A 27699-nucleotide genomic window follows, 5' to 3' on the forward strand; every position below is an offset into this window, starting at 1 on the left:
CAATCAGCTTTAGTTACCCACAAGGTAAGTAAAGCTGGATTTAAAGTGGATTTAAAACGTCCTTAGAACCCACAGGTCGAACACACATATTTGGGGATGGTGAATCATTGCCAATAAAATTATTTCCATCTCAATTGTTGTTGCTTCATGCTTCCTCAGATTTTCTGAATTCATTAATATTCTGCAGGCCGATTGTGAAGCTTTGGCGGACCAGATGTGGCCCGCGGGCCGCCAGTTGACAGTCACTGTTCTAGATCATATTACACAATGGAACAATGCGACGGAACGACGGAAGGACAACAAGCGGGTAATAAGGAAGTACTTTAACATGAAGCAAATAATGCTGCGGTCAGGTGATGGAATGCATACAAGGGGAAGAGTGATTCATAGCTTTTTTCTTGTCGTCATTTTGTTTAGACAAGATATATATATATACACACACACACACACACACACACACACACACACACACACACACACACACACACACACACAGTCAGTGGCCACCTTATATGGTCCACCTGTACAATCTAATACAATCCAATATAACTGTTCTGCCATAAAGTTTACTTTTCTGATGCATATAATGCTCAGGTTTTCTTTTTGTCCCAGTAATAAAGATGTTATTTAATTATATGTTTGGCATTGAGCTCATAGTTAGTGGTGCCGTTGAACTCGACTATATTATATTGAGAGTTGTTTCTAATATTCTGCCGCCCTCATGTATATAAATAGGGAGGACAAAAAATTAGAAACACCTATCAATATAATGTAGTCTAGTCCATGACCTCTGTAAACTACAACCTCAGTAATCAACACAGAATTCAATTTACACTTTCTTCACAATGTCAACACAAACTGAACATTATACATTTTCTTAAAAGGGAGAATTTATGGCAGAGCTGTTGCACTGAACTGCATTAGACTGCACAGGTGGACCTGATAAAGTGGCCACTGAGCATACATCATCTTTTCTCTTCTCACTGCAGCACCGCATATTTTGCCAAAGCATTTCAAGGTTTATATCTAATTCTACACTGAAGAGCACTACATGCCCATGCATTATTATGATAAATATTAATTTCATTCCCACTTTTTGTTCCAGCTGACTGAGGATACATAAAATGTATTATCATAGCAGTCACCAATGTCTTCTATACTCCTGCATTAAGTGCCTTTTTAGACCAAATGAAGTATAGTGCATATTTCCAACTTCAGTGAATAAAGCCCGGGTGAATTCTATATCTATTCATAATAGATATGAAATGTGCTCTTCTGAATGCCAAATCATTACATAAGTCATGCAATAGCCCACACTTTAGAAAATGGTCTTGCATCAAATTAGGTATGCAAAAAAAAAAAAAAAAAAAAAAACATTTTTAATTCATCTTCTGTATAATAAAAATGTCCCTTTTCAGCCACTTGATGCCATGTTTCAAGCACAATTCAAGCCCCAGAGAATGCTAAAACTGCACTGACCTCATTTGCAGGACAAGTGTGGGTAACTCAGGCACAGGACTGCAAACAGCTGCCTGCGGTCCTGCTCATGTTTTGTGTTATTCTTAGATTGATGTGAATTGGGCTGTATAACACAACTGGATACCAATTATCATGATACTGTCAGCTTTGTTGGAGTTCAGCTAATTGAGGCTAACAAAGTATCTATTGTGTACTTAGTATAGGGCCAATGCAGGCCAGGTTCCTTAAAACAATGGTTAGTTGCAACTTCCAAAGAACAGAGTTTCACATATTACACAAACCTCACATCAACCTCTTATCTTGTTTCATTCACCCTCCACTATTGGTCATCTTTTGAGGAGACTTGTCTTTTGCCTCAAGAAAATCATCCCAATTTAATTAATTCTTCAAGGTATAGACCTGCCACTGCCAGATGAATTCACAAAGCAATCATTCACACTGATTTTTTAGGCCCAGATTGAAGCCCGGATAAAAATAGGGATTTTCCAATTAATTGCGGCCTTTGTTTTAATAATCACTGATTTTTAAAATCACAAGATCTATCTTTTCATCTACGCCTTTTTTCAGCAGATGGGAGAAGATTTTCTTGTTTGTAGGGTGCCTCCCAACCAGCTTATGGAAAAGCAGCTGACCAAATTCCATGATTTGAACAAATGAACGGACAATGGCAGGAATTTCTGCCCTGAAGTCAATGGCAACAAGTGTAAAGGTAGATTTCTTTAAGTATTTTTAAATTAAAACCTTGATGGCAAATAAGTGTTGGATAAATGCAAAGCCATAGGTAAGCTCCAAACCTGGGACTGCTACAGAAATATCCTTCACCAAATCAATATGGAACTGAATCAAAGTGGCATTGACATCACATTCATTCGAGACCATGTGAATCAGAATCAAACCAGCCCTACTTTTGATCAAGCACACAGTATCTAACTACCTGGCCTTACTTTTCTCCACATGGCTTGCACTGCATAACATATGCATGGGCAAGATTTCCCCCAATGGCACCTCGAGGAAAACACTCTCTTCCCCTATTACCTCCATATCCTACAAACTGAACTGGGTGGAATCAGCATTACATGGGAACTCCAGCATTGGCAATGGACCTCCTTTGAGGAACCAATTGAACAACTTTATTGACACCTTCCCATGGAGACAAAACCTGACCAGGTTCAAAGAGTAAGTGGATCTCTGGCTGTCACGGTGTGCCCCCCAGTTAGTGTTAATACATTAAAATTCAAGAACCTACCAGGTAAAACTCAACTACTGCAAAACACAATATTTTTTTTTTTTATTATTATTCAAATCAAATTCAAGAGCCAAAAGGTTATTTTGGCATTATTTTATTCATTTTCTTGTGAAAACATAACATTTCCATTAGCCGTGTAGGCTTACGTTAGCTGAGCCAACCTAAACCAGACCTAAACAACCTCTTCTACTAACATGGTGATGTCAATGAATGCCTACAGCTGCCGCCTTGGCAAGGGGAACCATCCAGAAATAGCCAAATTTGCCGTGAAGCAAAGGCCCATGCCACGTCTATCCAATTCAATTTTTATGCTCATTATGTAGTTCGTCCTTACTAAGCAGTTAATTGCTAGAGGTGATACCATTAAAGAGGCCGTGGGGGAGCACTGAGGAAGGTAAAAAGAGGTGAATGCACTGAGATGGGATGGGGAATTGGGTCAGTTTAGGTGAATGACAATGGCATTATGATAATACATTGTACTCATGGGGAAGCATGACTTATCTATATTTTGGTCCATGTTAGGTCACCATCCGCAGTGACACTCCACAAACCTTATCGTCATTCAGCAATGACACTGACTTTGTACTGACATTTCATTGACCTTACAAAGAGAGAAGGCACTCTCCCTTTTGGCCAAAGCTGTGGGGAGAACACTGAGTTGATTGCAAAGTGACAGAGGACTGCAATGCCGGGAGAGTTCAGACTAGCTGTGTTACCAAATACAGGCCCACTGTGTGTGCTGCCTGTGCCGTGGATAAGATGGTCTCCAAAGGCCCCCCCGACCCTCAGCCTGACTGTACTCCAGTCTGCACTTAGACTGCTGTCCATACAGCACACACAAGGCATGTTGCATTTGTGGAAGACAAAAGAGCCTCCCTCTCTCTTACACAAGCTTTAACCCTTAGATGCATAAGCGCATGGAACCTACACTCTTCCATAACTGGGTCAATTCATTGTATTTTTTTGTATCATTGTATCATTTAAGCTGCTTTCCTTTTTTACTAAACAATATTAAAGAAACATATTTGGTGTGCTTAAGAATGACTTATGATTGGAAATATGGCTGTGTAACATTTTAAAATGTAGACAACTAGTTTGTAATAAGTATCCTTGAATTCATGCTGATTGTGACTCAAACATTTTTGGTCCAAGTTTAATTAGATGTCACCAGACATTCTAGAAATCCACTGTCGACACATACATTGCACCTAACCCTAACCCTAACCCCCTGCGTGTCATGGTTTAAGTGGATATGTGTTCGAGAGAGCGAGGGTCTCTTGACCACTTTCTCTCCTTATTTCCCTTCCACCGTCCCATATTCTGCTGTTTTTCCCCTGATTAGAATAAAGCAGGAATAACAGCAGATAATCACTTATGTGTGAGTCTACCTCCTACTGCCCTCTCACTTCCTACATCCCTCCCACCCTCTATCTTTCCACTCCTCCTGATGCCATCCCTCTCTCTGTGTGTGTCCACCCACCTTGATTTTTCTGTTTCCCTTCTCTCATTGCCTGTTTTCCTTACTTTCCTTTTGACTCTCTGTGCACTCACCTGTCCAGGATTTCAGTCTTGTACAGGAATCGGCTGTATTCATCCAGCAAGGAAGTGTGTGTCTGTAGAATAATGATGTTGTAAACCACCACTGCTGTCAGCATGATAATCATCTTCAGCTCGTAGTTTATCCTCAGGAACACCGAGCAAGAGATCAGGCCAAGGATACAACTGTAAATGAAATACTGTGATTGACAGATAGATAGAGAGAGAGAGAGAGTGCGAGAGAGAGAGGAATCCAAGGACACAAATGGTCAAAGGCAATTATTTTTTATGTAACGTGCACAGATGTGCCAAAAACAGTAACAATATTAGATAGAAAAAATATATACATATATTCATAGGAAGACTTTTTATCTTTATCTTTAACTAGATGCTGGCAGCAAACACAATAATGAATTTCACATTACGTCTAAGTCCAAGACCCCCACTTACAGGAAGGTAGAAATTGTTTTTGTCGATGAAAGTGACTGGTTGTCCATTAGGGTAAAACACCGACTCATTAGTTGAATTGTAAACAGGAACCGGAGGTGACACGTTGTCCTCCAAGAAGGACTACAGCAATCAATAAACAGAGAAAAACACACTGTCAACAGAGATAAAGGGCTTGTTTTTGGGGCACAGAAAAATGAACCTTTTCATTTAAATCTAAAGCAAATGACAAAACTGTAAAATGCACATGTGAATCGCAAATACACTCTGTTTGCATGCCTTTCACTTCAGCTTATGTCAAAGTACAACCTTGTCTGCATTGTAACTGAAGTGGGGAAACAACCTTTTTGATTATAGGCCAGTAGTGACAACTATTCAATAACTGCCCTATAAAGCAAACCTGGAGGATAAGACGACCACGGCTGCCCCGGAGAGCAAAGCCAAGTTAATTCGGTTCATCTGCCCCGAGCAACTGACCTGTGTTGTGCGCAAAACAAGATTATAATCTCTGGAATCGATTTGTGTGAACGTCTAAATCGGGGTCTTGACATTGTGCTTTATCGCCCATCCCCAACACACACCCTCTGGCTACAGTTCTACCTGCACACAAGCCCTTTTTTTCCCTTTTCTCTCAACAGGAGGAAACCTAAATCAGCTCAGTCGGAGAGACAAAAAACTGAACGTGAATGGCTAAAATAACAATGGGTATGTTATTCATTACCCTTATCACTAAATGCTGTATGTTCATTCTTTTTAGCTGCATGTTTATAATGGAGAACTACAATCTTTCCATTCCTTTTTTTTTTCTGGCACAGGAAAAAACTGGCATTCTGCAAATGCTTGGCAAAAGAAAAATACATAAGACAAATTTATATTTGAACACTGACAAGCCAGCTGCAGTTTATGAATAAATTTGTTGTGTGTGTCTGTGCAAAAAAAAAACAAAAACCAAAAAAAAAACAGATGTACCTAATTTGTGTGTAGCCCTAATTTGCAAGAGCCTGGCACTAGTTGCACAGGATTTAATCAACATATTCTGATTGGAAATTGAATTTACACCAAATACATTAATATTCTGAAACACAAATAGTCAAATATCATCACTTCACTCGTTACCTCTGAACCTCTTTTGTGACTCTGTGGTCGATGAAAATCATGTCAGCCACTTAGCTGATGGTCAGCCATGGGAACACCTCGGCTTGCTGCCATTTAGACGTGAAATTACTGAATGGAGAAATCCACTTGTGTTCGATGAAATTACCATTTAGATGGTACACAAGGTCATAGCGCCTGATCTGTGCAAAACAGCGTCCAAAATCTAAAAAATGTCAGCTTGTCCCATGGTTCCTATTAATTTCACACTCGCAGCAGCTAAATTTTGTACAATCTCCAGTAAACCACAAAACGCACTGCAGTTTCATTTGCTTCTTGAGGGTAGTTTTACTTTACTTTTGCAATAACTCACTGGACTATACTTTATAATTTACAAGGTTTCGAGGTTTACATTTGGATCTCAGTGAAGCAGCTTTATTTGACTGACAGCAACCAAACCAAATACTTCAACCATCACATCACTGACAAGAATTTCTATCTCAAAAAAAAAAAAATAATAATAAAAATTCTAACAAAAACAACAAAGTTAGATTAGCTAGCAAGCCCACTTACCTGTGGAATAAAAGGAATGCTGCATTTGCATCAATACAAAATGCTTTCTCTAACTTTTCTCCAACAATAAAAAGCTTCTCCAGTGTTAGTGCATTGTCTCCATTTATCCAAGAGATTTCTTTACTCTACGTTATGGTGAGGATTTTATTCTTTTGCTCTCCCAAATTCAATTGTGTCGTTCTTCTGCTGACTTTGTTATTGAGCATGCACAAAGGAAAACCTGTAAGGCTATGTGGGCCCTATAGACCTGCCTCTCCATACAATATTGTGTATTCCCTCTATGTCACCTCCATGCTTATGGCGTGCTGGTGTGTCCTTGCACGGGTGCTGTAGAGGCACATGAGCACAAGATGTTTTTGTTGTTGTACAGATTTCAGTCTTTAATGACTTACAATAAAGCAAATGACAAAGCAGCATTATTACTACAATATTTTGCACTGCAACATAATTACGTTTTTATTGGATCTCTGGTCTGGTTAGCTGGCTTATTTGTCTGTATTGGCAGCATGTGACTTTGCTGTCAACTATATATTTTTTTTTGCTTTTTTGCCTCAGTATTTGACAAATTCAGCAGTCCAGTGTTTGTTGATTTCCTTTATCATTTAATTGCACTCCAATAACAGAGAAAGGAAGCTGCTGTTTAAGGAGCTCACAATACTCATTCTCAGTCAAGCCTCATTAGCAGCACCGCTCCCTTTAACACAAAAGCTTACCATGTTGAAGACCGCCATAATGAGTATTACAGCTGTGGTTGTCATGGTGAGAGTAATACGGGGCCACGGCTTGTTGGCGATGATGCCCGATGACCTCAGCAGCCACATCCATGAAGTGGAGGCGCTTTTACTGCAGTGCTGAGAGGATACACACGAACAAAGAAACACATGACGAGAATCAGACGAGCGGATTTAAGAAAGGTTGTAGACAGGCAAACATACTCTTGTGCCCACACAGGAACAGACACAATCATGTACACAAGTAAAAGACAAATAACCAAACACACACACACCCAGACATACACAAGCACACATACACACACAAACAGGTTCATCGTCTTGGTTGAGTGGAGATAACTGAGGTGAGATAAATGAAACAACATGTTACTGACTCGTGCAGTGAAGCACCCATTACTGATTAACCTCTCAAGGCTTTGCCAGTGCCAATCATCAAGTGTGAGACGCGTACAATTACAGCAAGTGGGGTCCAATTCACTTAATGGCCCATGCTTCAATGCATTTCAAAATATACAATAGCAGCGTCCCAAAATGACCAGTACAACTTCCATTATGTGACAAGTGATGTTTGCAACCATCATACATTGCTCCCAGCAAACCATTCAGTTCGACTGCACTGATATTTTTTCTAACTTCCTTTAGAATCAAGGCGAGACTACAGGGCTGTTAAATAGCTTACACTTCTTGCTTCACTAGTTCAGGAAATCAGATCAATATTGCTGAGGGAAAATGTGGTGTGCTTTGAAGTGCGGTGGCAGTATACAGGACCCACACTCTATTGCTGCACTTTGCAATCATGCTCCTCATAAAAAAACGCTGTTTCAAAGTGACTGATATGTCTTGCAGCGCGGGCATCATCATTTTGAAATGTTTACATGCATTGACTCCTTCATTATGGATAGACAATGTAATACAATTCATATCGTCCCAGGTTTCAGCAAATGCTAGCTGGCCCACTTACAGTCAATCGTTTTTCCTCTGTGCGACCCTGCCTTCAGCTGAATGAGTCTCATAGCTCGATAATGAAAGTGAAAGCCTAAATCATTTGCTTGATCATCTTGGAGCAATCCCTGAGCATCACTGAGGCTGATTGGATGTGACATTTGAATGGCTTGGAGATTTACATTACAATATTTTAAACCAAATATGGCAGACTGTACTATTTACCACAGGGATCACCAGAAAAACAGAGTTAGAAGGATGTACTATTTTGCTTTATTTTAAAACAAGGCTTCTGGAAAGCAGATCTGGTCTGGTTTACCTACACCAGAAATAGTGCCATTTACAACTCAAATGAAACAACTGAATGAGAAATTTTAATCAAAGTCAAACAAGAGAGGCCGCCTGGGGCTAATTCAGAGTAGAAGTCAAGTTACACAGTTACAGAACCAGCAGAATATGTAAGGCGGTTCATCAAATAAACATGCCTGACCTTTCTAAGGAACCCACCAGCACTCCCTCCCAAACAGTGACAAAGTTTCCAAAAGAAATGCTAAGTAGGTCAATACCTCATTTTGTGACTGAGAATGGAAAAAAAAAAAAAACATGCATAGTAAAGCATGCCTGTGACGGAGAGCCACAAGGGTGGAAATTCAACTTGGAGTCAAACTGCCTGGTTGGATTAGCTGTCTGATTTTCAAAGGCTGCTTATAATTTGTATAGGAGGAGAAAACAGATCTTATTTTTAGCAAAACTGGAATCATATCTTCCCATGTTGACACTGCAATGATGGCATCAGACACAGACCAAAATAAGGATAAAAATCAGAAATGTGTTCCTGATCTGAGTGATCTGACTATATGACACTAGTTTAATTTTACTCATGGAACACTCACAATATATTGTCCAACAGAGTTGCAAGATTTGCCATTCAAAAAATGAATCACACGGTGGATTACATTAAATGCCATTCTTTCTTCAACATGCTGTGTAAATGTAGGAAATCTGTATCACTGCAACCTTAATTTCCTCCCTGCCAGCCAGGACTAACCAAATGTGAATGCTCCTGAAACACAGAGACCCTCTTGTGTGATACTGTACCAAGGAAAACACACACACTTTATCTGAGTTATGTTGACTTATATTCTTATGCACCAAAGTTCAATGTCTTCTTTCCATTAAACTCCAGGCTGAGTCTGAATTATTCGCTGGAGCTTTCACAGCTGTCTGCAAATTCCACAAAAAGCAGACAAAGAATGAGCTCAAGCAAAGATCCGGCAGTGCCAAAGAAAGCTGAAAAGGTTTCTAAACTTTAGCGCTATTATGTATTGTGTTTTGTTTCTATGCCTTGGGCAACATCCAGAGCAGAGCACAGTCTGGAGCCAAGGGGCGGATTCTCACTTACAGCAAACTAAAGACCAAAGAATGGGTTGTAGTGGCCTGTCGCTTGTTGGGATTTCTGCTATCTTTGATGCTTACCTCAGAAGTTATTTTTTTGCTCTCTCTCTCACTTCCCTGTTTTGGTATTTCATTCATTTTTAGCACACAGCAAGGATCACTAAAGTGAGTGGTACTATGAACACACTCAAGCCCCTGTGAACTTTATGATCCCTGCAATGGTGATTTCTAGGGACATGACTGCCTGCTCTTATATTAGCATTAGGATTCAAGAGAAAATTTAACACTAAAGGTTGCATTTTCAAGATGTCAAGAAGAGATTTTCAAAAATTCTTACATTACATCAGTGTACCTTTGTACCTCCGTGGTGCCAAGAAGGATAAGCATCACTTTAAGTATGCCAGATCTACAGCTCCAAGAATTTCTAAAGAACTTTTGGGTTTCCTTCATTCGGTTGCATATCAACATACAGTAGGTAAAATTATGATGTTGTATTACAATATAACAATGAAGTCATGGTTTCTATAGTAGATTAATTTAAAGAAGAACAACACTCACCAAGAAGTGTCCAATGAAACATATGAAGAGGATCAAGGAAAGAATAAGGAAAGCCAATCCAAAGGATATTCCCAAGACTGTTGTCCTGAAAAGAGAGACAGAAGTATATGTCATTAACACCGCTTTAATGAAAATTTCATGCCATAAAATTCACCTTTCACTGACACAAACTTGGTATATTTAAAGGGTTTGTTAGAGACATCTATTACATATGGATAAATAGACTTGTTTTCTTAAAAATTAAAGCAGACAATTAGAGGAGGTAACATTGATGCCATTTGAAGCATAGTATTAAATTGAGCAGACATACTTTGGCAGGACCAGAATCTGCACAATGAAGATGCAGAAAAAGATCAAACAGGCGCAGGTGACGTAATATTTGAAGGCCGGCAAGGTTGTTGCTCTGTACTAAAACAAGGAAAAAAAGGTCAGGTTTCGACAAAGACCTTTAAAACCGATATTATCCTCACTACAAAAGCTGCTCTACCCTTCGACAGACACAACAGCTCTCCCTGTGATTTGCCAGATGTCCGGGCAAGCTGGTGTAGCCGAGAAGACAGGCAGTAAACAATATGTTCTGTGGTTCTCTTTAAACAACTACTCCAACATACCAATATCAATTTACCTGTACTGTCTCTTACCTCCTTCTCTAAGGATTTGTTGTGAAAGAACAAGGATATTCTCTGAATGTCCTCGGACTTCAGCCACTGTCTGGAAGCATTGAGACATTGTCAGAAAGAAGAAGAAGACACCAAAAAAAAAAAAAAAACATAGAGACACTTCTACTGGACATGCATTGGATTTATTTGTTCAAAATCTGTGTTAACTTTGCCCACTTGCATCATAATGAAGTTGCTATTTTAGTAGACTGTAGAGCTTATCAGGCATTACGACAGGTCCCACACCATTCTGTATCTCCCTCACTTTATAATCACCCAAATGTCAAATGAACAAAATGAAATTTTTGGAAACGACCCTTACTTTTGTGAGTTTATCCCATCAAAGGTCCTGATCATCCTTTCGTTAAGTTCCTCCTCAAATCGTTTCTTCTGAGACTTTGTTCTTTAATGGGTAACAGGAAGACAAAGAGACACAAAATCTCTTGATTTCACATTTTATTAGTAACACTTATCAAGGCCTCTAGCTGAAGTCTAGTCTTATTAAACAAACGTCATCTGTCTCTGTAGTATCAAGGCATGGGGATAATCCTCCCTTAGGAAATTGTTTTAGAGAAGTGCAAAATGAGTAGCTAACCTCTCTGATCTCCTTTGGAAGTGATACTGCCCCATTGGCACATCCTGGGCACAAAGACAGAAAGAAGAGAGCTGGATTACAGGCCACAGCTTCATGCCCAAATCATCAAAATCTCAATGTACGTGTAGTGAAAATTACTCACAGCAGTGTTAATCTTTCCATTCTCATTAGTCATGCTGTCTCGGTGATGCAGGTTGGCAAAGGGCTTGGCAGCACCCCAGGACTCCAGGTAGCGTGTCATTCTGACTGAAGCCCTCATCTTTGCTCCGTCCAGTGTGTGTCTGGGACGGTAGTGATGCTGTGGACTCCGACGGTCCACCTGGATGGATACAGAGGGTGAAACACACATTGGGAACTTAAAAAAAAATCTTTATTTTATTGAACACAGAATGAATCACTTGCAGCATAGTGTAATAAATGTTTTCTGTACATGTGGAGGCTATGCATAATGCATGGTGGAAGACATCAGAGAAGTCAATTAAAGCTTGAATACAGCATGGTACCTCGCCCAAGTCGCTACGACACGTGTACACGCTCATGCCTGCGGCTCCGGTGCCAGTGAAGTGAGGAGGTAGGAACTGGCAAGCCGTAGCTATAGTAAGTTAAATTAAAATACTTAAGTTAAGGTACTGCAGGCTAGGCGGAGATTTTTAGGGGAGGGGAAGCGAACACACATGGCAGCGGTGCCAGGCATGTGTGACTGGACTGAGATCTCGACACTTCCTTGAAGTGACTGGTTGTTTGACTCGTCATCCAGGAGCAGCCCAGAGGCCTGGATGTTTTTTCTTTGTGTTCTCATTTGGATTTCTTATTTGGACTGGACCCTCGGTGTATAATTGTGATTTGTCGAAATTATGAAGGAAAAATGTTACCTGCAGAAGCTCCCATCCTAGAAAGGACTTAAATCTGATTCTGTTTAACCCCGTGCATGTGCTACCTTTGGGTTGATGACCAGGTAGGTGATGACTCCATGCTCCTTCAGGTAGGGGTCTCTCTCTTGTCCATCGCCATCCTCCACCTTATAGGCACCGTTTAGGTGCTCCAGTGTTACTGAGGTGATATGCACTCGTCTGGCAATAGACAAACAATGCATGGTTTTATTCTACTATAGACATGGATGTGACTTTAGCCTTCAAATCTTCAAATTGCGAAGATAACAACGGAAAAACAGCAAAGGTATTACCGGTACAAAGATACTTGTAAAAACATCAAAATTTTGTAACTATGCCTCATGGAAATGAGACTGTTGAAATTTGAAAAATAAACATTTTCATTCATCCTCCAGTGTGCTCACCCTGGTACACCACCTGCCTCCATATGATTGGCTAGTGTGACATCATGTGACCAGACATCATATTGCCACTTCTGAAGACCAATCACTCCACACAGGACATTCCCAGAATGCACCCCAACACGCATGTTGATGTCCACCCCTGTCGCATCTCGGACTTTCCTGTGGTGCACCAAAAACATTTCTTTAAGTTAAAAAACACCCAACCGTTACCCATCCTATCTATCTAGTGAATACATCATTAGCAAAATGATACAACACAGATATCACCATCACAGACATTCCATGTTTTACATGCTTGCTGCTCTGCAAATGCACTCTTCATCCACCTAAAAGGAGTTAGTGGGGAGATTCTGCAGTGCTAACATAGACACAGGGTAACATATTTTCATAGTGGCTACCAATGCACATCTGATGCATACATCAGCATAACCTAGACTACTGTAACAATACAAAATGACTGTATGCCGACTGTAATCTGGAATCACTTGATGACAAGATATCTTGGAAAACCTAAACATTAAAAAGACTCTGTCCATGAAAAGACTGAGCTTGGCACGGCACCGAAGAGGTGGAAATCTTGGTGCAGGTCATGGTTTTTGACTCTCACTATGTCCTGCAACATAGTCAAAGACAATAGTGATCACGAAACACAGAATGTCAGTGTGTCACAAACAAACAAATAAATAAAGTAAAAATAATAATAATTAAAAAGGTCACTCACAATCTTTTATTTGGCAAAAGAACATTGAGTTATGAGTTGACATTCTTGTTGATATACTGTCTTGCAACCACAAATAAAACAACCACAATTTAAAAAATGGAATGAATACACACTGACTCCAAACTGAATCTCTCATTTACATAAATGTCTTTGTATTTGACAAACACAGATTTAGTCATGGGAAGAGGTGACATTTGTTGCAGATTCCTGGAAAAAACAGTCAAACCAGTGAGGCATAAATCACACATTAGGACCAACTGCCTAGACTGAAGCTCACACACCTGTTCTTTTTTTTTTTTTTTTTTGTCCATCCTTCGGATCAGAAACACTTTTAAACCAGAATTACACTTCCTCGTCCACAAGTCCATGAGCGTCTAATAAGGTCCGCATGACGGCTACACAAGCACCAACTGCGATCTACAGCGCATGTAAACGCACCATTGCATACTAACCACACCGGTTTTAAATAATTTAAATAGAACAATTTCGATAAACAGAACGGCCACAAGTGACATAACTGGATACTGAGAATTTACATTTAAATTTGTCAAACAATGGAAATGCTCCACAAATATTTGTGCTTCATATGTCTGCCCTGCATTTTAAGATTTCTGGGTGGAAATAAGAATAAGAGGAACTATGAGATGAGTACATGTGTAAAAGCATAAGAGTTCCATAGAGACAATTCACAATGATTAAAATATGTTTTTAAATACCTAATACCTAATATTTCTTTTCCAAACTACTTTTGCTTTCAGTTATAAATATTCATCACTGAGCAAAAAATGAACATTCCTATCATACATCCTGCATTCTTATTTTACTTTTTTCCATTTTAAATTTTAATGAAATAATCTAACTCTAAAAAAATAAATAAATAAAAAAAAAAAAATCAATAAATAAATCACTGAAATAGCAATTTTCAAAACAAAAGAAATAATCACTTTTTTAATATTAGGCTCTACAACTCTGTGTGAAAACACTTTTGATGCACGCTGGTGAAAATTTGCCTTATTCATTTGTTTTAACCTTGGTGCCAGGCAAGGACACAGCCTCTTTTGGGTTTTTTTTAAGATTAACTTTTTATTGCATATGAATTGGACAATCAAATTTTCATGTTTTTGCAATATTAAACAAAAACATAGTCAAAAACAAGATGGCAAATTTGTCCATATTTCACTATCACACACACACACACTCTCTCTCTCTCTCTCACACACACACACACACACAAAATTAAATAAATAACTGAGCACAGAAAATATCCCTACACAGAACACCAGAATAAGTACTGAATAGTAAATAATCACCAAAAATTAAATGTCTGTGACATGAGTGGGACAAAACATCACGGCAGAGACTTTTACTGTAACCGCATATTATGGTTAGGGGTCATCAGTTTTATCCTGCCCACTCAGAAACAGATCCCAGATTTAACCTTTACAGGATTAAAGTTAAAAAAAAAAAAAATATATATATATATATATATATATATATATATATATGTGTGTGTGTGTGTGTGTGTGTATGTATGTGTATGTATATCTATCTATCTATATGTATGTATATATATATATATATATATATAGATAGATAGATAGATAGATAGATATAGATATCTATCTATATATATATCTATATATATATATATGTATGTATGTATATATATTTACCATCATCAGTAGTTAAGACATGGGAAATATCCATCCCTTAAGATTGTGTGAATGGCAGTGTGATCGTATGTGTGTGCATGTGTGTCCCTGTGCTTGTGCATGCATGAATGCATGATTACATTTGTGTTGATACAAATATACAGCATCTGTGTGAAAACATGTCTGTGCCCATAAATATTCAAGTCCTAATGTTTTTAATGGCTGTGAGTGAGGGATTGCAGGGTGGCCAGATTATCCTTACGGGACTGTGGTCTAATTGTGAGATATAGCATGTTTACTACCTTCAATCATTTTTATTTGTTTATAAACCATGTAATCTGTGTAATAATTAAATTAAAACTAGATTTTAAAAAATAGCTGTGATTGTAACATTTTTAGGTTGACATAGTACAGATGATCATTTTCTCACATCTTAACAAGTCAATTAGCCTCATATTCAATCTGAGATTCATCTTTAAAACAAATGACAAAAATCTGCCAACAGGATGCGATAATCCGACCTGTTCCCAAATGCTGTCAACTTGTTTCAATGATTTTCTGTAATCAAGAGACATTTTCTTGATTCTAGGCAGGTGATCTGACTTCAACAGACGCAAATATGTCCCCCCCCCCAAAAAAAAAAGTTGTATTTTTTTTCCACTTGTTTTACAAAAACAAGATTTTAAGACTAAATTACTTGCTAATATATGTACTGTTTCAGTCACACTTGTGTACAATGATATTAGAAATAAAAACTTTTTTGACAAAATAATACTTTTTACCACGGACCTTTTGTAGCACAGAGGAGATATGTTGCTCAAACACTCGGTATTTAGTGTTAGTGTATGTTTATGTTAACAATATGTTAAATTATTATTATTATTTTAAAAATGTAAATTACTTATCAAACAGACCTAACAATTCAGCTACCAATGAATGAGCAGTAGTATGCATGTGATAACATAGATTGAAAAATAAGCCGAAGTGATACCTCTTCTCTGAATAGACAAGCTAGGCCAGTGTTCATAGGTTTTAAATAATGCTATTAAAAGCAATAATCCTAATTTCTTTACTCACTGTTCTATTTCCACTACAGTCCATCAAAGTAGCTTTACAAGAACTAGAAACTCAAAATAAGCTCTAAAACTACAGGAAATACCTTGAATAATCCAACTACATCAAACTATTCTTCAAAAAAATGTATTGTAGTGTCAACAAAAAACAAAGCAAGATATGGCATCAAATAGTCACATACAGTATATGTTTGAGCTGTACACTGTCCCTTTTAGATCAAATAAGAAAATGAAATGAAACTATGCCACAAAATAATGCAGTTTAAAATGCAAAAAATAGATATCTATCTAGAGACAAACTCAAAATATCAGTAAAATATGAACTATTTCTGACATTAATATCCTGACAGACTTTTTGAAAGAATAAAAAGCTCAGTATTTGCTCCTCCTGTGGTCTGTCCACTCTCTCCCTCCTGCACTCGCTTGAGCTTGTAAACAAACATTAGCTATTAGCTTAAACAGAGAGCTGAAAGAGGCAGGTTTTGGACCAAGCAGGGCAAAATATCGCTTTTCATATTACAGCCTTGTGCCTGGTGAACAAGTGGTGTGATAAATGACTCACTGACTTTCACCTGAGGTTTTCTTGCTAGTTCTCATCAGACTGCTGCCTCTCAGGCTGACGGACTGACTAAAAGTTACCGAGCTGCCGCTCTGCCGGCAGCAGGATGCGGACCAAACCACTGTGAGGCATGGGGGGAGGTCATAACTTTTAAACACTTAAAAACACACTGTTTTACATTTATAATTAGCACCGCTTGCATTGCACTTTCATTGAATATTACTAAATTATTCAAAATTTATGGATGGAGGGGTCTTGTCCCCCCCGACACCCCCGACATTTCCGCCTATGTTTTCACGTACCCCCTGCAATGTGCTCGCGTAATTAACACCGCCGATTAACACACACACTAGCGAAGAAACCGAAACACAAAACAAAAGCCTCTAGGAAGGGAATTTCTCGGCTCTGTTCTTCCTCTTTGGCAGTTTTGGCAGCGACTTCCAGTGCACTCTTGTTGATACAGCGCCACCACATCGGCACAATGCTGCAACTGCAGTTAAAATGACATCCATCTACCACGGCTTGTCAGAAAATAACAATTTTCCCGACGTCAGAGTTTTGAGAGCCGGGGGCGGCACGAAATTAGGCTGAGGCGGCCGCCTCGTAATTTTATATGCAGGAAAAACCCTGATGTAAATGGCAGAGGTAATGTAAACAATTAGCAAAAACCTGGAAAATAAAGAAGGGGAAAAAGGCTAGCACTATCCTTTGAAGCCCCTGTGTTGACAAGCTTCGCTCCTGCTGGACTGTTCTTTAGCAAATCTCTAACTCTCTATCAGCTAATTATTATTATCATCTTTAAAAATCTCATTATGTCCTCTGAAAGCACTTTCCACTACTCCTTAAATGGCTTGGCACAGCTGTTGTGTTTGAGAGAAACATCAGGGTCTCCAGTTTGCCAGCAGTGCAGTGACACAGGTGTGGAGGTATCAAGACACTAAATCCCTATTTCTCACCGAAGGAGGAGCCTACATATTACACACACACAAATAACATCCTGTCACAGCTGCGCACTAATCCCTGCTCCAACATTTGAAGATAATTTGGCAAGCTCACACATACATTCTCAAATAAGCTGCTGTTTAATTATTTCAAGAAGGGCGGGTTTCCCCAGATTAAAAAAAAAAAAAAAAAAGCAAAGAACTTCCCAGTTTAAATTTACTGAAGTTAGAAACCATATCTGTCTTGCTATTGTCAAAATGTTGCTATGGCAACAACAACAACAAAAAAAGTAGTGACAATAACACCGACAATGTAGCAGGCCCACAAAATAACGATGATCAACGACACAGATGAAGACTCTATTCTCCATTTTAATCATGAAAAAGGTCAAGGTAGGCTGTAGCGAGCGCCCAGACTTTGTCATATCCAACTGGTGCCCATGGTGCAATGCAGTACAACATTTACATATACACACATACATTTTTATTGCAGAAACCCTGTAAATTAAACTGATAAAAGTCTCTGGGTGACAGCACAGAAATATGCTTGCGTGTGTCTTGCAAGCGCTTTTAAAACCGCAGTGTGTGCGTGCTGTAGACTGTCCGGATGCTGCGCTGCCCTTGCATTTGACTTCCATCTTTCGCGGTCCATTTACATAACTTTAAGAATAACAATATAACACCGATTTCTGCAGCTTTTGAACCATAAATATTCACACTCACTACTACACTGTGGAGGGTCCTCAGCAACACACCTGCCAAGTTTGAAGCTGATCAGATGTACAGTCACAGAGATAATGAAGCCAAAGACACATACAGACAGATTTCTCCAGTTTAGTGACAGATAGATGCTCTCTATTTGATAAAGGAGGCAAAGTTTCTATTTTACTTTTGTGACTGTGACACATGGAGATAAATATGCATTCGTATGAGCTCATACTTGCATGTTTGCCTGTGAATACACCCACACACAACACAGCATAAGCCTGCACACATGGTTACACAAAAACACACACACACACATGCCTGCACAAACAGGGGTAGGTGTGTGGCTGCTAGCTGATGTGAGCTGCAGCATGCGTCATTCCTCCCTTGGTGACCTGAGAAGCCTGGGGGCTAATTATCAGCTCTGCCAGGCACATTGTCTGACCAAGGCCACACTAAATCCTAACCCACTGCACCACCACAACGCTGGTGCAAGGCGCAAATACTCACGAAGCACACACAGCAACACGCGCTGACACTCCTAAGCACTGCGAGAACAAATGATGTGCACACAGGAAACAGCAAAACCTGACAAGCTTCATAATTTAAGCATTCAAAAGTAGTCCCTGGCATTTGCAGAGGTATAATGAGACTCACGAGTCTTCAAGACATAGCTGAGAGCTGATAGTCAAACACATCAGCATTAAGCAACTTCTCTATTATGAGAATATAATTTCTGCAGTTTTATAATTTGCAACAGACTACTGTGTATATGGAGAATGGGAGAACACCACATTCAGATGATGTTGTTTATGTTTCCTCAATTCTTATTTAGTGCAATTTATTTTAAGGCAAGAAGTGTTTCGATTTCGTTCCATCTCTCTCTTCTTTTGCCAGAAAAACAAAACCTTAATTTAACCTGTGTATAGCAGATGTCACTGTCAAAGTCGCCCATCCTACAAGAGTTCCCTCTTGGTGGATGTTTTGAGCACTGGCAACAGCGAGGCAGCAGTGCAGAAAGCATCTAAAAAAATGGGACTGTAGCTGTGTGTTATGTAACTGACACTTACTTGATGGCCTCACACATGTCCAGGCCCATTTTGACACAGTTCTTAGCGTGGTTGGGCAAAGACTCGGGCAGGCCTGACACACAGTAGTAACAGTCACCCAGGATTTTGATGCGCATACATTCATTTTCCTGCAAGGAAAAATACAACTCTGAAAAAGATTGTGATGAAGGTCCAAGTGACATACACTGACGGCAACATTTTAAAGGGCCATACCAGTATTTTTGCACGTGTTTACCCAATTACTAAAATTCATTGGATTGTGGATTGTATATTACAGCTGCCATGTGGATTGTAAATTACAGCCGCATTTGCATTCACATGCTAGTAAACAAAACGGTAAATAAAACCAAGTGGACAAAAAATAAGTAAATGCAGACACTGTGATAAAGACAATATGGATTCTTGCTTTAAAGAAGTTACAATAGTTAGTCTGGCTGACCATCAAGGGGGACATTTGGTTTTTTGAATTATCCATGTGGATGTAAATTCTCTGTCAAACTCAAAAATGCTTTCCATACTGACAAATAACAAAAAGTACATCTCTGCCCCAAAAATAGACCTGGACAATTGTAAAATTAAAACATGTTCAAAACCCTGGTATAAATGCTAGCAGCAGAAAACATTCAAGAACATACTGTAACATATATTTGAACTTGAACATAGGGTAGGAGTAAACTGGAATGACAGAATATAAAGAAAGAAAAGGACAGAAAATCAAATAAATATTCAAAGATCTGAATAAACAAGCAGAAAACATAGCATGCTTTGGAAAATGGTCAGTATTAATGTAAATATTCACACAGTGATGTTAAGAGGCCAGAAAATATTAAAATAAGCTAAAAAACTGGTATGGTCCTTTAACTTCTAAATGAAAGAAGAAGGTGGATACGTCTTCCTTTGTAAGACATCTCAATTTGAGATGTCCAGAACATTCCAGGAGATATTTTGTGTCTTTTATTTACATGTACCCACTTTCCTGGAACCTGCCTCATCTGCTTCTACATCAGGGACTTTCTAAATTTCCCAGAATAAGTTCTGACACTCCCAAAGAACGTGTCTGAACTAGCACTCAGCTCTTGGTTACACGTGTACTGTAGGTGGAGAGAACAATAATACTATAAATAGCAGAGAGAGAAGTTTAGTTTTCAAGTCAGGGAGAAAAAATGAGATGTGTCACTTATTCAAAATGCAATGTGTTTTGAAGCTGCACTGCATTATGGTCTATAACTAGTGTTGGGGAAAAACGGTGTCTGTGTATCTTTCATGCATGACTGTTGAATATGTGAAAAATGGTGACTTTACAAAAAAGGCGACAGATGCTGAAACCTGATATTTAACACCAATGTTTTAGATGTGGCAGCACATTGTCCATGCTTGACCAAGAATAATGTCGTAATAATGAAAATAGACCAAAAAACAACAAGAAGGTCCAGAAATGCCCAGAAATTATTCTGATAAAAGATGTTTTTAATTGTTAGGTGGTTGTCACACTGATACTGGTGCCAAAGCCACCCTTCAGCGGCAGGATGAGACGCCTCCGGCTTTCTGGAGACACTCAGTCACACACGAAAGGTCTCGCTGGAAGCAGGACTTGGACTTGAACTTCCTGTGACTTATACGCCCACCAATCCACCCCAACCACCTCCCTTCGCAGACTGTCTCACTGTTTATACCACGTTACCACCCCCCGTGTCTCATACTGATGCCAAAGGGTGCCTTTGGTATCGATGTCAGAAGCAAAATGGCCGTGACCAAGCTGCAGTATCTGACAACCAAAATGCAGATATTTAGGAAGATGAATTTCTGAGTTATTGGATATTCAAATACATTTAAGCAAACAGAGGCAAATCTGTATGTTGGATAAGCACAACAAAAATGAAAACCTCCAAAGTATTACTTAGCATGTTTATCTGGCACAACATTAGGATGTGTGATTTAGCCACAAGAGTCCAATAAAGAATTGTTTACCTTGGCAATTTGATCAAATTTGCCAAACAGCTCATTCAGCATGTGCACCAGCTCTCCAGGGGAACAGTCGCTGGCCAGCCGCGTGAATCCCACGATATCAGCATACAGTATACTAAAGATGGAAGACAACATAATATAATATAATATAATATAATATAATATAATATAATCATCTATATAGAGGATTTCTCTCAGGAAACCACCTGGTTTCCCTTAACAAGATGAAAGGATACGCTGAAGTAACGGGATGTGCTGTCCCTGATGAAAACCATGAATATGACTGCATTGAAAACTTTAATACACCTTGTGTCAACATATCCATATCATGTTTGTGTACAGACAGCACATCATGTGTTATTTCAGCTTATCCCTCATGGAACAGAGACTGAAATTAACGAGTTTAGACTCTTTATTTCCATGTTGTATTTGTTACTGGGTCTGACATTTACAGTAATTTACTTTGTTAAAGGGTTTAGTAATCCACAATATTTAATATAATAAATATTTATAATAAATGAGTTACAGCATTATTAACACATTACTATTATATCGCTCTATATTATTGATATAAAAAGTAATAATGCATCATTTATAATAAATATTTGATGCTACTTTGTTGCATATCGCACAGTGGACAGCGAATTAAACATAGCAGAGAGGGAAGACCTTCAACAGTTCCAAAGGTGGGGTTCAATTATGGGTTAAGTTTTGTTTGTGTTTCTCATCTTTGCCTCAATCTTTTTTATATAAAACATGACTCAATTAGTGGTTATTAGGAGGAGAACCGAGGTCAGTCAGGGGTGACACACCTATACCTTATTCCTCTGTACAGTATGCAGCAGTTCATTGTAATCTTCTGCTGTCTAATTAATGAAGGAAACTATGACTGTGAACTTCTGGAGTCCTTTGTTTTCTGGGGGGACGTTTTTGAAGAATAATGGTGCAAACAGATTCAGAGTCCTGATTGACATGGTTTCTGAATAAATTCCTGCACTTTCATTGTATTTGAAAATGATTTCACTCAAAACCAATGAATATGCCTTGCAACTACCCAAAATCTGTGCTCACTGTAAGAGACACCGTATCAGCCTGTCTGGTTACATACTTACTTACTTACAACCTTTATTTAACTAGGCAGGTTAATTAAGAGCAGACTCTTATTTGCAATAACGGCCTAGGTGGGGGTAGTGGCCCCCTGGGGAAGGGTATGGGGATTAAAATAAAATATACACACACACATATATATATATATATATATATATATATACACACATACACACGCATACATACACATATATACATACACACACACACACACACACATATATATATATATATATATATATATATACATATACATACATACATATACACATACATACATACATACACACATGCACATGCGCATACATACATACACATACATACATACACACGTCTATACACACATAGATACACATACATACATACATACATATATACACATACACATGTATATACATATATACACACATACACATACATGTATACATACATATATACATACACACATACATATATATGTACATACATATACCTACATGTACACATACACATACAAATACACAAGTACCCATATACACATATACACAAATAGATAAATATATACAAACACACATATAGGTTAAATACAAGCAAAAAATACTGATACATGCCTGACATTGGTGTGTCTCTGGACATAGAGGTTGTGAAAATTGTTTGTATTCTCAATCTGGCCAAAGTTTGGTCCCTGTAGTCTCTGGATGATCTCGGCCTTCATTACACGGGCGATGTGAGCTGGCAACAGTGACAACAGGAGTCGCTCCTAGTATATACAAGAAGAGGAGGAGGGAAGAGGAAGAGGAGGAAGAAGGAGAAAGAGAAGGAGCTTTGCATCATGAATCCAAAACATAACTTAAACATGCCTGAACCCACATCTACACTGTAGACGCAGTCCCACATATGTTACAAGAAAAAAGTTCACATCCTTGCTCTCTTTTTAACAACCATCATAAAAATGTTAATCATCTTAGGAACAGATTATTCTGCCAGATGAAAGAAGTTTATTTTGGACTAAATTTGGTCCTAGCACCAAAGAGATTTGTACACTAATTTAGTTAATTTATAGGGAATAGGGACATTTTAAGTTTACACAGCAACATTTTGCTAGTTTGCACAAGCTCGTGTAGCTGATTGCCTGTATATAGAGATCAAGCCCAGCAATACCACCCAGCAATTTCATGGCACCATGTCTCGGTTTATAAACACCTAAATGAAGTGTTGGTCCAATTAAGTGGTGAGTTTAATCGCACAGCAGTACGGTTTAAAAAAAAAAAAAAAAAAAAAAGTTGGGGTGTACACAAAAATGCCCAGCAGTTAGTTCATTTGTTTTAATTTATTCCAAAGCATTTTCTCTTTGGCACTCAAAGCCTCAGCACCCAAAGAATCACACATTGTTTCTCAGTGACTTTAATTGAATCAATATGCATAACAAAGATAAGAATACCATCTTTTCTATTCAAAGCTTAAATACTTATCAAGCAATCAAGACTTAATCACCATGAGTCTTGTGCCTTTACCAGTGGTTTAAGACTGTCACCATATTTTTATTTGATTGAATTCAGTCCTGCTTTAATTCAGGCGAGTTAACCTTTCATGACTGGAGCAGGAAAACCTGTCATCATCATGTTGTTGGCCTCCACTGCAGCTTCAAGCTCTGAGTGGAAGTTAATTGGCTACTACATGGGGTCAGGTTGACTTCCTGTGACTCAAGGTAATGAGCAATGTAGAAAACTGTTTCGGACTGCTCGTTATTCTATTACGAGACACCAAAAGACAGGCTCTCCCCTTATTTGCCTCATGGCTTGTCTTTTTTTTTTTCAGAAGGAGATGAAACAATTTTTTTTCCCTCTCTCTCTCTCTGAAGCTACATTATCATTTTGTGCCAATTTGCCCAACAGTTAGCAAATAATACTCCCCTTAGGGTGAGGGGAGGTTGAAGGTTGGAGAGAACACGTCATTAAGCCAGTGCCGCCCTTATCATGACAGGCTTCCTGAAGCACTGATCATGTCCCTCTACTGACGCTGAGAGGTTCCAGTGTATTAAGGAGGCCCTGGGTAGCTCACTTGTGCAGCATGGTATAAACACTGCCAGAGCTTTGGGGTAATGATGAATTCATTGGTTATATACCCCCTTAATTTACCCATACCCATAAAAATGCATGCACTTTACTGCGGTGCACTTTGGATAAAAGCATGCAGTAAACAGCATATATTATGAGTACACTGGATGCCTGAGAGAAACATGTCCTCTGCGCAGCTACCACCATCTGTCGCAAGCAGCAGTAGCACTCCAAGGCTCGTGTGAAGCGCTCCACCCAAGGCTTTCGCAGCAACAGTCATCGTGCTTCACTCGAGGCTGTTGTAACAACACAAGCTAGATGCAGCAGAGGGTTCAACCAGCCATACCTCAAGCCTGGGCTTTTGCAACAACAGCTGGATTCATCCCCGGCTAAATGAACAGCGGTAGCTACACCCAACGGCTGTCAGTGCGGCAGCAGCAGTAAACAGCTAGCTCCATGCCAGCCTCTCATGGCAGCAGGCTTTAATCAGTGCCTAGCAACAGTTGTAAGCCGTTCTCGTCGTGTGAGGCAGCACCAACATCAGATTCATTGGCTTTACAAAGTCATTCAACTTGGCTGTATGCCAACACTAGGAGATGCTGTGCTAATGTGAATGTAATATTACAAAAAAAAAAAAAAACATAGGTTGCATGCACCCAGTGTTGGTGACTGGGCTGAATACAATTAATACTTTTTCTAGGTCTGTGCTGTCACATTAAATACTGGAAACAGCACACAGTCTATAGAGGCAAGTCATAAATTTGCTGAGGGACATAATGATGAGGCAGTGGTTAAACAGCAATGGCTTTCATTTAAACACATCCAACAAATGTGTGTGGGAGGGAAGGGCAAACTTGGAAAAAGAAAAGCAAAAAAAAAAACAAAAAAAAAAAACATTGTTCTATACAGAACAAGACTAGTGTCATGATTGTGAATTTATGGACTTTTGTTGTGCTGTTACCTGGGTTTACTAACTTTTTGTGTTTGGGATTCCTTGCGTTTTCTCCGCTTTTCTTTAGTTCTGTTTTTGAAAGTTTGTACGTCCTGCCCAGTCTCATTTGTGCCGCCCTTGTGTTGTGAAACAAATCAGCTTTGAGATGAAAGGAGTGTTTCTCAGTATTGTTAGAAGAACAAGATCAGAGTTATAAATTGAAGTGTTTTATGTTAAGTGAATAAATTAAAGACAGAAAAAGCCTTCCATTCTTTTGCAATGCTTTTCAGGCACTAAAGGCAGCATCAGTGGGCATGTCGTGGAACTTCAGATACTAAAATGTCAGCCATCAATGGTGCTATACTGCTGCAGTTCGACAACAAAGCTATACAGTACTTGTAATTAAATATTAGAACAAAAGCTATTTGTATAGAAATGGGGAGTTTACCTCGTCCTTCAGACTAATACTTAATACATCTTTTTTTTTTTTTTTTTTTTTTTTTGCACTGTGGATTAAGTCTTATTTCCAATTGCTGCCTGTGTGCAGTGGTGCTCCTCTCATTAATTCAGACTCAACTGCTGGTCTCCTAACATGGACAATTTCATCATTATCATCATCATCATCATCATCATCATTATCACTCTTTCGGCCGCCCTCTTCCTCACTCCATCCTTTGCTGATGCACATTCTCTCTTGCCATCACTGTCATTATTACTTATATCACCATCAGCATCCTCATCATTATCACTCAGTCACTGTGTCCTGGACTCTCACCGGCTCAACACTCATTTAGGCTTACTGAATGGTGTACCTGTTGTCTCTTCTCAAACTCCAGTTTAATGGGGGACTTGATGCAGTTGCATGTGTCCTGGTAAGTCTGCTTGAGCGCCAAATCCATCAGGTGCTTGTGGTACGCCCCAGCCATGTTTCCACAGATGAAAATAATGACATTGGCCAAAATCTGTACAGGAAGACAAGACAGACAGAGCAGGTCTTGGATGAATGTGGATGGAGTCATCATGGTGCACAAAAATGATTTAATGATAACAGGCGGTTCTGCACAAAGTTTTGAAGGAGCAGAAACTTAAGTCACAGAAAATCAGCTTCTTGCAATTCACCATACTTCCCTTGGGGTATGATCTAAATGAAACAGGCATAGAATCAGAAAAGCAATTTCATCTCCTGTAGTGTCTGTATGGAGACGGTGATATGCATGCTGAGCCATAATGTAGCTCTTTCTGATCTCCCAACATGATACATTTTGTAATGAGTTTGGGTCCTGAAGTGGTCATGAACTGAAGCACCTTGGACCAAAGGCTGAGGGCGAACCTCAAAAGTCAGAGACGGGACCAAAGGATATAAGTTCCTGTTTAAAGATGTTATTGTGATTGTGACTAAAAAAAAAAAAAAAATACAAATAAAAATAAAATAAATAAATGATGTTTACACATTGCACTTTTTTAAAAAACAAAACAAAGTATTACTTTACTTAATTTCTCTGTGAAAAAAAAAAAAAGTTTCTCCACTCGTTACATTACTTGTGCGTTAGTCCACAACATCGTATGAGATGCTTTGTTGCATAATTTCCATTTAACAATAGTGTTTATAATTCTCCTGTAGAACCGGTGTAACAGGCCAGATTAACCCTACGCCACACTATACCCAGGTATTGTTTGGCCGGGTCAAAAGTATATCCGGGGTATCCGGGGTATAAAATAGCCTAGCCCAGTTTATACCCCGGGGTATACTTTGGGCTAGGCCAAACTATACCGCTCTAGGCCAAATTATACCCCCCAGACCCAGACAGGGGGTTAAAAAGAGCTGGTCTGTTTTATACCTCGGGGTATATTCTGGGCTAGTGCAGTTTATACCCCAGGGATTTTAATTTGTCTGGGTAATCATTATTTATTTATTTGTATCTGCAAATAGGCCTGTGAAACTAGACCTACCTATGTTGTGCCATTGAATCAACCTCTCCGAATGCACCAAGTTTTTATGCATACATGTGTGTATGTGTACATTTGGGAAAAGCTCTACACCCCTACCCGACCACTTTGCTCTGCTACCTCAGGGCGACTTGTCGCCCCGTCACTCTGAGACCCTGGCAGCAGACTGACTCAGTTGCAGTGTTTCTCTGTCCTGGCCCCAGTGAGGTTGAAAAAACTCCCCACAGACATCATGACAGCAGAGTTGCTACCCATCTTTTGCCGCAGGCTGAAAACTCATCTGTTCAAGATGTACTACCCAGATCCTTCCCCTTAGCTGATATTGGATTGCATTTATATTTTGTTTTATATTCTTGAAATGTACTTCATTGACTGGCCAACCTTAGCGTGTACTGCAATGTCACATCCCAACAAACTGGCTGTGGCCATAACCTCTGCATCAGTC

The 27699-nt window shown here is 39.1% G+C and overlaps 1 protein-coding gene across 4 annotated transcripts in view; it reads right to left on the bottom strand.

The window, feature by feature from the left end:
* The window catches only part of adcy2a (adenylate cyclase 2a), a 99346-nt gene that overhangs the window by 13937 nt on the left and 57710 nt on the right, over nucleotides 1–27699 (bottom strand). For all 4 annotated transcript variants that reach the window (XM_030072638.1, XM_030072636.1, XM_030072635.1 and 1 more), the window contains 15 exons: nucleotides 26120–26269; nucleotides 22931–23079; nucleotides 21237–21348; nucleotides 19269–19396; nucleotides 12548–12706; nucleotides 12191–12323; nucleotides 11396–11572; nucleotides 11254–11297; nucleotides 10981–11061; nucleotides 10641–10710; nucleotides 10310–10407; nucleotides 10000–10084; nucleotides 7087–7224; nucleotides 4712–4831; nucleotides 4277–4461 (listed from right to left, as the gene is read on the bottom strand). In XM_030072638.1, coding sequence (XP_029928498.1) covers nucleotides 4277–4461; nucleotides 4712–4831; nucleotides 7087–7224; nucleotides 10000–10084; nucleotides 10310–10407; nucleotides 10641–10710; nucleotides 10981–11061; nucleotides 11254–11297; nucleotides 11396–11572; nucleotides 12191–12323; nucleotides 12548–12706; nucleotides 19269–19396; nucleotides 21237–21348; nucleotides 22931–23079; nucleotides 26120–26269 — 1829 coding nt within the window. The remainder of the gene's footprint in view (nucleotides 1–4276; nucleotides 4462–4711; nucleotides 4832–7086; nucleotides 7225–9999; nucleotides 10085–10309; nucleotides 10408–10640; nucleotides 10711–10980; nucleotides 11062–11253; nucleotides 11298–11395; nucleotides 11573–12190; nucleotides 12324–12547; nucleotides 12707–19268; nucleotides 19397–21236; nucleotides 21349–22930; nucleotides 23080–26119; nucleotides 26270–27699) is intronic.

Source organism: Myripristis murdjan, chromosome 16, assembly GCF_902150065.1.
Source record: "Myripristis murdjan chromosome 16, fMyrMur1.1, whole genome shotgun sequence".
Lineage (NCBI taxonomy): Eukaryota > Metazoa > Chordata > Actinopteri > Holocentriformes > Holocentridae > Myripristis > Myripristis murdjan.